The sequence below is a fragment of the Myxine glutinosa genome, chromosome 12 (genome assembly GCF_964187855.1).
Source record: "Myxine glutinosa chromosome 12, kmMyxGlut1.1, whole genome shotgun sequence".
Taxonomy (NCBI): domain Eukaryota; kingdom Metazoa; phylum Chordata; class Myxini; order Myxiniformes; family Myxinidae; genus Myxine; species Myxine glutinosa.
The window spans coordinates 32555819-32569875 of NC_136272.1; the positions used below are offsets into that span (position 1 = coordinate 32555819).

The following is a 14057-nucleotide window of genomic DNA, read 5'->3' on the forward strand; positions in this document are numbered from 1 at the left end:
TGGGGATTTGTGCACGGAGTTTGGGGAGTGTTACATTCCACTCACGTTTGGCGTATCGTGAGTTTATTGCTTTGAGAGCATTGGGGAACGATGGTGCCATCATATGTATTGTTCATTTGATACAAGTGATATTTTCATGGTACTTTCTTTAATAGTGTTATTATTGTGTATGTGAGAGTTCTTAATAGTCTGGGAGCCAAAGGCCTGAATTTTGGTGAACCGGGGTTTTGTCAGATAAAGTTTTTTTTTCTTTGCTGTTTCTTGTAGCCTGGGGGTAGCTCATTAAGATTTAGGAGGGTGCCCGGTGAGATCCCTTGGGCAACTCAAGATATTAACCCCTTTATGTCCGATACGCCCAAATCATGACAAACGGGAGTTCACTTCGTTTCTTCACAAAGTATGTTTATCAAAGGCTCTAACATGCTTGTTTTTATGATTATTTATGCAGTAGGGCATGTGCAAACCATTTTTAAACAACAGTTTAAGCAACAGTTTTGATAACTAACCCTTTTCTGATCGATTTATGGTATGACGCTTGGGTGGTGTAAGGCATACACAAACAAAACGATGAGAATTTGATGGTTTGCCATTGTCACTCAGGTTAATGAGATACTTCAGTTAGTTAGTACAATAGGTGTCAAGGACAGGGCTGGACTTCGAAAGAAACTCGACACATGCCTTCATCCATTGGATCCCAAGGCACATCCAGGGAGGAATACTGTCAACATTATCAGCGGGAAGCTAGCTAGCTCCACCATCTGTCAATGTAGGCAATGCCGTCAACATTGGAGAGGCAATGTTAGAAGATTTTGAGAAGACCTGGCCTGAGGGATTTTACAATACCATCCCCAAGAAAGTTGTGACTTTGGCAGCAACAAGCAAATCTGTCCAAGTTGGTGACTCCAAAGTCTATGATCTGAATGCCATCTACTCAAGGGTCATCGCATTGTTATCTAGTGACCGCGATATTGATGTGCAGGATGTCCTTTCCTATGAGCTTGCACCTGTCCCAACCGCAATGTTCACGAAGGATGGAATGCGGATTTGTAAAGCCAAGTCCACACTCAAGAGGTTGCTCCAGGTTGAAGTCTCCAGGAGGAATGCCGGTGATGCAAACGTCACTGTCATAGATGGATCAGCCCTTCTTTGGACCATACATTGGCCAGCAGATGGCACAGTAGCCGATTTCATTGCGAATGTCAAGAAGCGGATAACTTCATACCTGACAGACAGTGACGTTTACCTCATCTTTGACAGGTACCATGAGTACAGTATAAAGTCCGTCACGAGGGATGGCAGGGAGACGGGGGTTATCAGGAAACATCATCTGCTACAGACAATGAAGCTTCCAGCCCAGAAGGTTGTCTTGTCATCTGTTGAAAACAAGAAACAGCTCCGAATATTATGTGATGAACTGACTCAGGACAGGCTTTTCCATCTATGGAGCACGGAGAAACACAAATTGTGTGTGACCCTTGTCCCATCGAAATCTAGAAGGAAGAAAGAAGGAGCCGGTACGATCCAGAGACTCATCATGAAGAAGCCGATATCATCATTGTCCAACAAGTCTTGGAGTGTGCTGGAGAAGCCCATCAAGTCTCTGTGGTTTGTGATGACACGGATGTGTTCGTATTGCTACTTCATCATTACCAATTGGCAAGACTGGAAGTGCCACTGGCCATGGAATCCCCAAGCAAGGAAAGGGCAATAGTGGACATCAAGTCAACACTGGCTCAGCATCAAGAAATTGTAAAGAACCTTTTACCTGCCCATGCCATATCAGGATGTGACACTGTAGCATGTTACTTTGGCATTGGAAAAGGCTCTGTAATCAAAGCCCTTAAAGGTGGATATGAATTATCGGCCATAGGCAATGTGGATGCAACGCTCCAACAAGTCATTAATCAAGCCAGTGGCTTCATCTCAGCCTGTTACGGCATAGAGAACAGCAAGGACATGTCACACACAAGGCTGCTTGTATGGGAGAAAAAGAATGGAAAATGTCATACGTCTGCACCAAACCTGGCTGCTCTTCCACCAACGAGAGAAGCATTTATTGAAAATGTGAAGAGGGCCCACTTTCAGGCAATTTTGTGGCGAACCCTCAATGTAAATCCTCCACCAGCTCTGAACCCAGAAGAATTTGGATGGAAGAAAGACACAATCAACAGGTCACTGAGCCCAACCAATCTACCAGAAAATGCCAAACTTGCCCCAGACTACATTTTGGAAATGATCAGATGCGGCTGCAAAAGTGAACCCCTTTGTAAACCAAGAGATGCAGTTGTCAGGTTAAAGGCTTAGCTTGCATAATGTTTTGTGCATGTTTCAGGATAGGATGCTCAAGACCCAAGTAGCCTGAACTAGGCCATTATCAGAATGCCAGTGTTTATAATTCTACCATGTATTGTAGGACATGAAACAGCACAATACAATCTGTCAGTAGGTTTCAGAACTTGTCCTTGTTCGTTTCAAATTTTGGACAGGGACACGTTTTTGGGCCACCCTGTAGTACATAAACGTGATTTGATACATGTTTATTGTGGGTTGGTAGATAAGGGTTAATAAGGGTTCAAAATTCCTCATAGTCACTGTGACATTATTCTGTAGATTTCTCTCATTTACTCTGGTCTACAAAATGTCGATTTCTAAAGCGTGTACTCAGAATTGTGGAAATTCACTGATTTGGAACAGCTAGAAAAGGGTTAATTGTTTCAAATTTGAATCATATTTGATTGTACATTAAGTGCTGTGTAAATAAATATCAGAGACAGCAAATTTGATGCATTTGATGTGAGTATTCACCATTAAATTATGGGAAGTTCCCATTTTTTCATGATTTGGGTGCATAGGGCATGAAGGGGTTAATATCTTGAGTTGCCCAAGGGATATTACCAGGCACCCTCCTGAATCGTATTGAACTAGAAACAGCAGAGAACAAACTTTATCCGACAAAGCCAGATTCGACCCCACGGCTCCCAGACTATAATAAAATTACTTGTTTTGTTCTACAATTGCATGGGTGTGGTTTTACCATGGTTTATTAGAACACTTTAAAATAACAAATCTTTCTGCCGTGTTCCCGCTCGAGACTCTGAGGGGCACCATAACCGGAGTTTGGGGAGGTAACACGTAACACATGGCTAATTTTCAATTTGGGGACCACTTCATCCAGCGTGATGCGACGGTTTTCCCTTAGCACGTGCTTAACTCCTGCAACCATTTCTGGTGTGTCGGCTGTTTGAGGCCGGCCCGAGTGAGCAGCGTCTGCCACACTGGACACTTCACTTTTAAACTTCCTGTCCCAGTTGTACACCTGCTGCAGCGATAAAAAGGCGTCACCATATTGCATCTTCATTCTGCGATGGATTTCACTGGCATTCACGCCCTCACTTCCCAAGAAATGGATGCCAGAACGTTGCTCCTCCCTGGTGCATGCTTCTAAGGGAGCCACCATCTTGTAACTGCTCTACTGACGTCATACGCTCCATGTTGCCAGATCTAAAACAAGCAAAACAGGACTCTTACCCCTTAGATATAACATGTGTCATCTGCAACTACACCTCAATTTTTCCAGTTTTTATTGAAATTTACGCAGTTTAATGTCTCAATGTACTCTGAAATTAAGCATAGAACAAATAAACAATTGGAGATAAAAAAGAAATCATAGAATCATTTTGTTTAACAAAATTTAATTGAAATTTTTGACTCAGCAAAGTAGCCACCTTTTGCAGATAAAACCGGCGAACACACTCGTGGCATTCTTTCTACAATGGAAATCAAATATTGTTCGAGAAGTTCTTCCCAACACTGTTGCAGAGGTTCCCACATATGTGTTGCACTTGTAGGTTGCTTTGCTTTCACCCTTCTGTCCAGTTCATCCCAAATCAGGTCAATGGGGTTTAAGTCTGGAGACTGTGCTGGCCATTCCATGATTTGAAGCCTACCGTCTTGTTCTTTTCTTCGAAGGTAGTTTTGACATAGGCTGGAGGTGTGTTTAGGGTCATTATCTTGCTGTAGGATGAACCGCTGACCAACTGGGTGTATACCAGAGGGTATTGCATGGCGCTGCAAAATGCTGTGGTAGCCCTTTTAGTTCAGGGTGCCAGTCACTCTGTGCAAGTCGCCGACTCTGGATCCAGCAAAAGAGCCCCAGGCCATCACGCTTCCTCCTCCATGTTTGACAGTTGGTGTCACACACTGAGGAACCATCCTTTCGCCTACTCGACGGCGTACAAAAACCCTGCGTGATGAACCAAAGATTTCACATTTGGATTCATCGGTCCATAAGACCTTCTTCCAGTCTTCAGTAGTCCACTGGCGGTGCTTCATGGCCCAGGCAAGCCTCTTTTTCTTATTTTGCCATCTTATTTTGCCAAGCTCACCCACAAATGTCCAAAAAGTCCTTTAGCTCGTTTTAATATGTAAACAAAAAGATCGTTATATAACGGCTCTGGAAACACCTCCAGTCCCTTCTAGGCTCTCACTCCATAACGTTTGGACAAACACCCACCCCACCCACTCCAAACCCCAACCCATACACCCCAAACGTTAGGTACCGTACCTGCACGTAATTTTAGAATGGAGAAGACATCGTTAAGAGGTTGGCGATATCGATAATATTGTAAGAAATGAAATATATCTCACATGCAATTGAATATTTCTTTAATAGTGACCAGAAACCATTTGAAAATCGAAAAAAAGAATGGTTGCCAGGATTACCCGCGGATCCACCCACGATGTCTCACGCTCATGGCACCCTCTTGATTAAATGAGATATTCGAAATCTGTTTTGTTGTCAGCCAATTGTAACGCATTCTCTAAGCAACTATATAGGTTTTACGGGTCAACAATGCTTGTTTTAAACTATAGGATGTATATTGAGTGTATATTTGGAGGTGTATATTTAGTAAAGTTAACGAAGAGGTAACATTTTTTCTCCAAACAATTTTTTCACATTTCAGAGTGATACTGTTAGATGCGCAGTAAAATTACCTTTAAAACGATGTATTTTATTAGTGTCAGCTGTACTTGTACTATAAGATGTCGTTGCTGCTTGTGTAAACATGTTTCGAAGATATTCGATGTTCAACACATTCTAAAATCCTAAACAAAAACATGTTACATTTGCAAAGTAGGAAAGGTGTGTGGTAGATTAGGAAGAAAAATAGAAAAGGAAGATCAGGGAGGAAAGAGGATAATTTTTTAAGAGAATGACAATATGTGGAAGAAAGAGTAGTACGTTTTGGTGAACGAAACATTAAGAATACAAGTGAGTGGGGGTGTGCTCAAAGAGTCAAAATTCCACCATTTTGAATATGTAATGATCTCGAGACACTCCTGATCATAACTGTAAACTGTCTAAAATGGTGATTTCCTTTGCATTTGTCCTCAAATTAGACAAATAAAATATATTCAAGATTTTAAAAAAGCCAGAAGCAATTATGATTTAAACTTTACAAATCTTCATCAATGTGAAGCTTAAAATCAGGAGGTAAACTTTTGTGCTTTTCTTCTTGAGAACTTTGTGTCATCGGTTTCGTTTTCTGCATGCTCCGGTCCATTGCTCGGATATCCGTAGGACGTGGATGAAAACCCAATGTCGGTATCTCCCTCCGACCCTTACTCACAAATTCTTTGCTACCTTTGTCTCCTTTGAAGCTAATACTCTTCTCCTTTATCATTAGAAATTCCTTCTGAAGACTGTTTTGTAAAGTCATGGACTTATCATTTTCTTTCTCGCATTGTTCCAACAAAGGTATTCTCTTTCTCAAGCTTTCTGGCAAAGTTGGTGTTATGATTGCATATTTTTTAATAACGGGATTTATGTCTGGATCGCTAACCGAAGAACACCTCACATTGTTTTGGTTCGTTGATGAGATAGATCTTTGCACACTTGAACCAACATTTAAAACTTCTTGGCAGATTCTATCATTGATCAAGTTTTCTGCAGTTTGTTGTTTTAAGAGGTTTGTTGCATTTGAAGTTCCTCCCAAGGCACTTGCATTCTCTGAAACAAGAAACAAACAAATGAAAAATCACTCAAAGAGCGACACTTGGCAAAAGAGAACAAAGCAGAATTGGCACTCAGTAGAGCATCCTTTTGACCTCTTATATAATTGGTGGTTGAATTCAGTTAGCTGACATGAAAATCCAATTCAAATTTCAAGTCAAACGGATCAAAATTGAGGCATTTAGAAATTTGAAAAAGTGGTTGACCTTTTGCCTATTTTGACCTTTTGGCCTATGCTGATCTTAAAAATGGTTGTTGGTTGAATTCAGTTAACTGATATGTAAATCCCATTCAAATTTCAAGTGAATCGGATGAAAATTGAGGATTTTAGAAATTCGAAATTTTTGTTGACCTTTGGCCTATGTTGACCTTTTGGCCCATGTTGATCTCATCAAAAGTTGGTGGTTGAATTCAGTTCGCCGATATGTTCAGTTTGCCTCTTCAAATTTCAAATCAATTGGATGAAAATTGAGGATTTTAGAAATTCAAAAAAAAGTGGTTGACCTTTGGCTTACGTTGACCTCTTGGCCGATGCTGATCTCAAAAATAGTTGGTGGTTGAATTCAGTGTGCCGATATGTATATCCTATTCAAATTTCAAGTCAAATCTAATGAAAATTGAGGATTTTAGAGATTTGAAAAAAGTGGTTGACCTTTGGCCTATGTTGACCTTTTGGCCGATGCTGATCTCAAAAAATAGTTGGTGGTTGAATTCAGTGTACCGATATGTATATCCTATTCAAATTTCAAGTCAATCGGATGAAAATTAAGGATTTTAGAAATTTGAAAAAAGTGGTTGACCTTTGGCCTCTGTTGACCTTTTGACCTTTTGACCCCAAAATTATATAGGATTTTGTCGGACCACGAACTCTACCATTTGGTGAAGTTTCGTGAAGATCGGTTTAAAATCGTGTCCTGTAGGCAAGTATAAGTGAGAGGACAGACAAACACACACAAACAAACACACACACACACACACACACACACACACACACACACACAAAACCGGAGTGAGCAACATACTTGCAAAACAAAAAAAATTTTTTGCCAAGTAATAACCAAACCTCTTCAAACTCCAGGAGGGAATCCAAACAATTACCACGACATACAGTGCATTGAGAAAGTATTCAGACCCCTTCACTTTTTTCACATTTTGTTAAGTTGCAGCCTTATGCTGAAATCGTTTAAATTCATTTTTTCCCTCATCAATCTACACTCAATACCCCATAATGAGAAAGAGAAAACAGGATTTTAGAAAGTTTTGCAGATTTATTAAAAAGAAAAAACTGAAATATCACATTGACATAAGTATTCATACCCTTTGCTATGACACTTGAAATTTAGCTCAGGTGCCTCCCATTTCTCTTGATCATCTTTGAGATGTTTCTACACCTTCATTGGAGTCCACCTGTGGTAAATTCAATTGATTGGACATGATTTGGAAAGGCACACACCTGTCTATACAAGGTCTCACAGCTGACGATGCATATCAGAGCAAAAACCAAGCCATGAGGTCGAAGGAACTGCCTGCAGAGCTCAGAGACAGGATTGTGTCGAGGCACAGATCTGGGGAAGCCTACAAAAAAAGCTCTGCTGCATTGAAGGTTCCCAAGAGCACAGTGGCCTCCATAATTCTTAGCGGAAGCCTCTCCTCAGTGAAAGACACATGAAAGGCCGCCTGGAGTTTGCAAAAAAGCACCTGAAGGACTCTCAGACTGTGAGAAACAAGATTCTGTGGTCTGATGAAACCAACATTGAACTGTTTGGTTTCCGTCTGGCCACTCTGCCATAAAGCCCAGATCGGTGGAGTGTTGCAGTGATGGTTGTCCTTCTGGAAGTTTCTCCCATCTCCACACAGGATCTCTGGAGCTCTGCCAGAGTGACCATCGGGTTCTTGGTCACCTCTATTACCAAGACCCTTCTCCCCCGATTGCTCAGTTGGTCCGGGCGGCCAGCTCTAGGAAGAGTCCTGGTTGTTCCAAACATCTTCCATTTAAGAATTATGGAGGCCACTGTGCTTTTCGGAACGTTCAATGCAGAAGATATTTTTTTGTAGGCTTCCCCAGATCTGTGCCTCGACACAATCCTGTTTCTGAGCTCTGCAGGCAGTTCCTTCGACCTCATGGCTTGGTTTTTGCTCTGATATGCATCGTCAGCTGTGAGACCTTATATAGACAGGTGTGTGCCTTTCAAAATCATGTCCAATCAATTGAATTTACCACAGGTGGACTCCAATCAAGGTGTAGAAACATCTCAAAGATGATCAAGATAAATGGGAGGCACCTGAGCTAAATTTCAAGTGTCATAGCAAAGGGTCTGAATACTTATGTCAATGTGATATTTCGGTTTTTTCTTTTTAATAAATTTGCAAAACTTTCTAAAATCCTGTTTTCTCTTTCTCATTATGGGGTATTGAGTGTATATTGATGAGGGAAAAAATGAATTTAAACGATTTCAGCATAAGGCTGCAACATAACAAAATGTGAAAAAAGTGAAGGGGGCTGAATACTTTCTGAATGCACTGTAAATTATGACCGCTTTCTTGTGGATTCGGCTAGGGAAAGTCTTTCACGAACTGGCAGGCCTGACCTCCAAATGAAATTGATTTGAGTAGGAATATGTCATTTGTCAAGGGTGCCGGGGATAACTTGTGTACTCTTCACAGAAGACAACGTGGGATCTTTAATGCCCACCAGCTAATGCCAGCAGACGAGTCACCCGGCCTACTGTCCATCCGAGGGATGCGCACACGTCCATGGAATGCCCTGCAAGCGAAACACCGATCCAGCAGTCTATAATTGGGTCGAGAAGAGAACCAAAACTACACGGCTCAAAGGACTCCGAACAGATTATCTATATATAATGGAGCAAGTGTTTGTGATTATGTACAGTATGTATGCATGCATGTATGTATGTATGTATGTATGTATGTATGTATGTATGTATGTTTGTATGTATGTATGTACTTGTGTATGTATGTATCATTGTATGTATGTACGTGTGTGGATGTATGTATGTATGTTTGCATGTATGTATGTATGTATGTATGTATGTATGCATGTATGTATGTACTTGTGTATGTATGTATCATTGTATGTATGTACGTGTGTGGATGTATGTATGTATGTATGTTTGCATGTATGTATGTATGTATGTATGTATGCATGTATGTATGTACTTGTGTATGTATGTATCATTGTATGTATGTACGTGTGTGGATGTATGTATGTATGTATGCATGTATGCATGTATGTATGTATGTATGCATGTATGTATGTACTTGTGTATGTATGTATCATTGTATGTATGTACGTGTGTGGATGTATGTATGTATGTATGCATGTATGTATGTATGCATGTATGTCCGCTCTTCACCCATTGGTTGGACAACTGACCTGACGCCACCAATTGTAACCTCAAATACTTATCCTAAAGTACCCAGAGGACCCAAAAGCCCCCTCCTCCCTCCCCCACCCCCACAACCACCTGATGACACAAAAGACCCCGAGCCCCAAAAGACCCCAAGGACCCTAAATACCCCAAAAGGTTATCAAATCGTACTTCATAGTTATCAAATCTGTGACTTTGTCTGTCTTTTGTCATAATGTCAACTTTCAGCATGTTAACTAGTGCACAATTTAATTATATTACAATGTACTATTTTGCTGCCATTTCTGTCTTCTCTGTTTGAATGTTTATGATCGGTTGAATAAAACCATTTACCTAAAGACCCTGAGGATCCCAAGGACCTTAAATACCCCAAAATATCCTGAGGATCTAAATGACCCAGAGGAACCAAAAGACCCCGAGCACCCAAAAGACCCCAACGACCCTCAATACCCCAAAATACCCTGAGGATCCAAAGGTCCCACAGGAACCAAAAGACCCCAAGGACGCAAAATACCCAAAAGACCCCAAAGACTTAAAAGACTGAATGGACCCAAAATTCCCCAAAGACATACAATACCCTGAAGATCCTCAAAGATCCAAAAGACCCAAAATACCCCAAAGACCAAAAAGACCCAGAGGAAACAAAAGACCCCGAATACCAAAAGTACCCCAAAGACACAAAAGACCCCAAATATCCTTAAAGATCCATAACACCAGAAGAATGAAAAGACCCCAAAAACCGAAATGACCCTGAAGACCTAAAATACCGCAAAGACCTAAAAGACTGAATGGACCCAAAATTCTCCGAAGATCCAAAAGACCCTCAAATATCCAAAAGACCAAAATACCCCAAAGACCAAAAAGACCAAGGGGAAACAAAATACCCCAAATACCCAAAATATCCCAAAGACACAAAAGACCCCAAAGATCCTTAAAGACCCAAAAAACTCAAAGAATGAAAAGACCCCAAAAACCGAAAAGACCCCATATACTGAAAAGGCCCTGAAGACTCAAAAGTCCCTTAAAGGGGAACCAAATGCAATGCTTTTTTTCTGAAAACCATTGACAATTAACCACGGTCTAATTTGAAGGGAATTTTTTTTTTTTTGCCAATCACAAAGTGCAGAAAATCGTAAGTCCTCCGGGCACCGTTCCACACACAGTGACACACACATACATACACACACACAGTGACACACACACACATACATACACACACACACACACACACATACATACACACACACACACACAGTGACACACACACACACACGCAGTGACACACACACACACGCGCAGTGACACACACACACACGCGCAGTGACACACACACACACGCGCAGTTACACACACACACACACACATGCAGTGACACACATACACACACACACACACACACACACACACACACACACACACACACAGTGACACATACACACACATAGTGACACACAATGACAGAATTACACACATTCACATACACTGGCACAGGCACATACACTGACACATACACTGGCACATACACTGACACATACGCTGGCACATACACTGACACATACACTGACACATACACTGGCACATACACTGACACACATACACTGGCACATACACTGACACACATACACTGGCACATACACTGGCACATACACTGATACACATACACTGGCACATACACTGGCACATACACTGACACACATACACTGGCACATACACTGGCACATACACTGGCACACATACACTGGCACACATACACTGGCACATATACTGGCACATACACTGGCACACATACACTGGCACATATACTGGCACATATACTGGCACATACACTGACACACATACACTGACACACATACACTGACACACATACACTGGCACATACACTGATACACATACACTGGCACATATACACTGACACACATACACTGGCACACATACACTGACACACATACACTGGCACATATACTGACACACACACACACACACACACACACACACACACACACACACACACACACACACACACACACACACACACACTCACTCGATGGTGTTGAAGTCGGCCCACAATGAGTCGCCGCTGAAGAAGCGTTGGGGTCTTCTGTTCCCAGCACCTTCTTGCTATGTGGAACTCGTCGCACGGTAAAGGTTCCCTTTCCTTTCTCCAACAGATGAAAACCTTTGTACTTGGCACCCTGAGAGGAAAACGGACACTCGCTTCTGTATAAAAACCTTCAATAACCAACCCGTGTGACGTCAAAAAACAACAACCAGAATTGTCCTCCTGCACATACCGCCACAGAGGGAAGCCTGTCGACGACGACGCAGAACTGAGTGCGCGCCCACGATACGTTCCGCAACAGCGGTTCGAGTCGCGCGCGCCTGTGACGTAAGCGGGTCCGCGTGGTGTTCAGGCGCCACGAGGCGGCGCGCAAGGCGTGCGCGAGACAGGAGACGCTCTGCGAGGCTGCGCGCGACGTTCGCCTCAGGTCGATGACCTGTCCGCGCGCTCGACGGACGGACGTCTCAAGATTACGCTGTTTGTCCGTCAGGCTGATCTGGCGTGCTTGGATCGCCTCTGCTTGCCTCAGCAGCTTGTGGAGCGGCGCCGTCATCGCGGAAACCCCGCCGCCTGGATCACGTAACGTCTTGGTCGTCCACGGTTCACGACCTGTCGTCATATTTTGGCAGTTTAACCACGTCGCACGGTAAAGGTAAAGGACAGACAATACAACGACGTTTGCTGAGATTTTGCTGAATAGACAAACTGCCACGACCGTCGTGTCTAAATACAGGCTCTTCCCTGACGTGTTAACACACCTCAATATCAGCGCCTCCGGCTCCGGGCGCCGTTCCAAGTCCGGACCCTCAGGCCACGCCCCGCCCCGCTCCAAGTTAGAAACCGTAAAGCCCCGCCCCGTGCCAAGTCCGGACCCTCAGTCCACGCCCCGCCCCAAGTTAGAAACCGTAAAGCCACGCCTCCTCGCTGCTCTATTTTTGCGCGAAATTCGATCTAAAAGCGTTCATTCTCGGCTTTGCCGGACACGCCGTGTTCGTCCGCTTCCTGTTGACCAGAACATTCAACTTCACCAAGTCGTTTCTTAATCTTCCTCTTTAACAGGCCCAATTATTCCCACGTTGTTTTGTATTTTTTTTTGCCCGAGTCTTTCACGAACCAGCTGGCCAGACTTTGCCCAAGTCTTTCTTTCACGAACCTTTCCTGACACTCGACTAAGTAACCAGGGCAGGAATGTGGAATTTGCTCATGATGCCGGTGATAGCTCGCCTACTCTTCGCGAAGGACACCTTGGGCTCTTTAACATCCTAATACGAGTTTGCTGTTGAAAGAGAACGATCCTAATTCTCCTGAGTTCGATGTTCGGTCCGTGCGTTTGAATTTCTCACAGTGAGTCTACGTTCAATCTTTCTCCATGATTCCAATTTCTTTTTTGCCCCCAAATAAATTCCCCCCCCTTGCCCTTTCACCGTCCCTGGTGCTGGTGGTGCCCATATCGTCACCTCTCACTCTCAAGTTTCTGAACAACCATGGGAATCAAACCGACATTAGTGAAGGAAATGCAACAACGCTGTATCCGCTGCACTACCTGTTTATTAGTGTTAGAGAAGGGTATCTCCTATTAAGATGATTTAAACCCTCACCATCCTCAGCATCTGAGTCCAAGTACCAAGTTTCAGTTGAATATGTCAAATGGGGTATATGATTCTGGGTATTCTCCAACGCCGAGAGCGTTAGCGGAAAATGTGATTGGTCGAGATGCCGTGTAATGGTGTAATATTTTGTCCAAGTACTGCTAAAATGAAAGTTTTTGGAAGTGCCAACAAGGCGATTTGTGTTCTCGTGTTCAAGTATATCATTAAATTGAAATAAAATAAAGGTTTTAAAGGCTGTAGGAAAAAAAATTCACAAGTATACCGCCGTTGATGCACCGTCTTTTACACCACTTTATTTAACATGTTGAATTAGTTCTTCATGCCTGTTGTTTGTGTTCTTTATGACGTTCTTAAAAACAGTAAATGTCCTGTTTTTAACGATTTTAAATTTTATTTGACTTCCAAAGAGACAGACGAAGTACAAAAAATATTATCTCACTCCTCTGTGCACACACTCGGGAGATTCCATATAATTTGCCAAATTCAGAGCCAAAGTACTGCTAAACTGCAGGTTCACGTTCCAATAGGTGTTCAAAATATTAAATTGAATTGAAACGAAGTTATTCCTCCATCATAGACTGACGTCTGTATACAGACAGACCAAGTGACCCAACTGCTTCACCCCGCTTTTCGCTTCTCGCGCGGGGTAATTACAGTAAAAACACGGTCTTTCACACTCCGTGAAGGAATGAGCTTCAGTGATGGACAGAGACACTGACACGATACAGGGGTTGATCCGTTTGGTTGCATTTTTTTTTTTTGTATACAAGATCGAGGCTCGTGTAAGAGCTAACATCAATCACAAAAAAAAATAAACGGACACATAAAACATACAATAAAGGGAGCGGGAGGCAAGATGGGGAGAGAGAGGGAAGCACACAAACACAACAACAGATAACAGAGAAAATGGAAGATCTGTGGGAGGGGGAGGGCTTGGGGGGGAGGAGGCATGAGAAGGTGGGTGGGGGAGGAGGAGGGGGAGTGGG

The 14057-nt window shown here is 42.7% G+C and overlaps 1 protein-coding gene across 2 annotated transcripts; it reads right to left on the reverse strand.

The window, feature by feature from the left end:
• Positions 1-4648: 4648 nt before the first annotated feature.
• On the reverse strand, positions 4649-12289 carry LOC137437390 (uncharacterized). 2 transcript variants are annotated; one of them, XM_078766687.1, is made up of 4 exons: positions 12220-12289; positions 11694-12070; positions 11444-11594; positions 4649-6010 (listed from the first exon to the last, which is right to left on the reverse strand). In XM_078766687.1, the coding sequence occupies exons 2-4, from the start codon at positions 12012-12014 to the stop codon at positions 5457-5459; spliced, it is 1026 nt and encodes a 341-aa protein (XP_078622813.1). In that variant the 5' UTR covers positions 12015-12070; positions 12220-12289; the 3' UTR covers positions 4649-5456. The 2 variants fall into 2 exon arrangements, with proteins under 2 accessions (XP_078622813.1, XP_067987807.2); XM_068131706.2 differs by having other exon boundaries at positions 11694-12280.
• Between the last annotated feature and the right edge of the window lie 1768 nt (positions 12290-14057).

Bases quoted from the DNA above. Each gene is read 5' to 3' on its own strand.
- LOC137437390 (XM_068131706.2), bottom strand. From the start codon at position 12,080: ATGACGACAGGTCGTGAACCGTGGACGACCAAGACGTTACGTGATCCA. The intron at 11,595-11,693 runs GTATGTGCAGGA...TTTTCCTCTCAG, and splicing joins ACAGGCTTCCCTCTGTGGCG to GGTGCCAAGTACAAAGGTTT. The intron at 6,011-11,443 runs GTGAGTGTGTGT...TTCTTGTTTCAG, and splicing joins GCCGACTTCAACACCATCGA to AGAATGCAAGTGCCTTGGGA.